This window comes from Buceros rhinoceros, unplaced genomic scaffold (genome assembly GCF_000710305.1).
Source record: "Buceros rhinoceros silvestris isolate BGI_N320 unplaced genomic scaffold, ASM71030v1 scaffold35122, whole genome shotgun sequence".
Classification (NCBI taxonomy): domain Eukaryota; kingdom Metazoa; phylum Chordata; class Aves; order Bucerotiformes; family Bucerotidae; genus Buceros; species Buceros rhinoceros.
This window is the reverse complement of record NW_010400052.1, coordinates 1-204: the sequence shown is the minus strand read 5'-3', so window position 1 is coordinate 204 and position 204 is coordinate 1. Positions and strand designations below refer to the sequence as shown.

General features: G+C 67.6%; 1 protein-coding gene across 1 annotated transcript in view; it reads left to right on the top strand.

Moving 5' to 3' along the window:
* PTGES3L (prostaglandin E synthase 3 (cytosolic)-like) overlaps positions 1-200 on the top strand; it is a gene marked incomplete at its 3' end in the record, with an annotated part of 1,459 nt that extends 1,259 nt beyond the window's left edge. Inside the window, exon 4 of the mRNA XM_010131724.1 lies at positions 159-200. Coding sequence (XP_010130026.1) covers positions 159-200 — 42 coding nt within the window. The remainder of the gene's footprint in view (positions 1-158) is intronic.
* Positions 201-204: the final 4 nt, after the last annotated feature.

Here is a 204-nt window from a genome sequence, read left to right as displayed (position 1 = left end):
GCCCCTTCGTGCCTTCCCCCGGCCTGCCAGTCCCCATGCCTGCACAGGAGTGGCCTGCGCTCGCCTCACAGAGCGATCCCTGGTCTGCAAGGACAGGGCTGCCCGTCGGTCCCCTCCGTGCTGCTCCCTCCCTCAGGGGATGCTCTCTCTGCCCACAGCCGGCCTGGCTCTCTGTGGACTTTGACAACTGGCGAGACTGGGAAG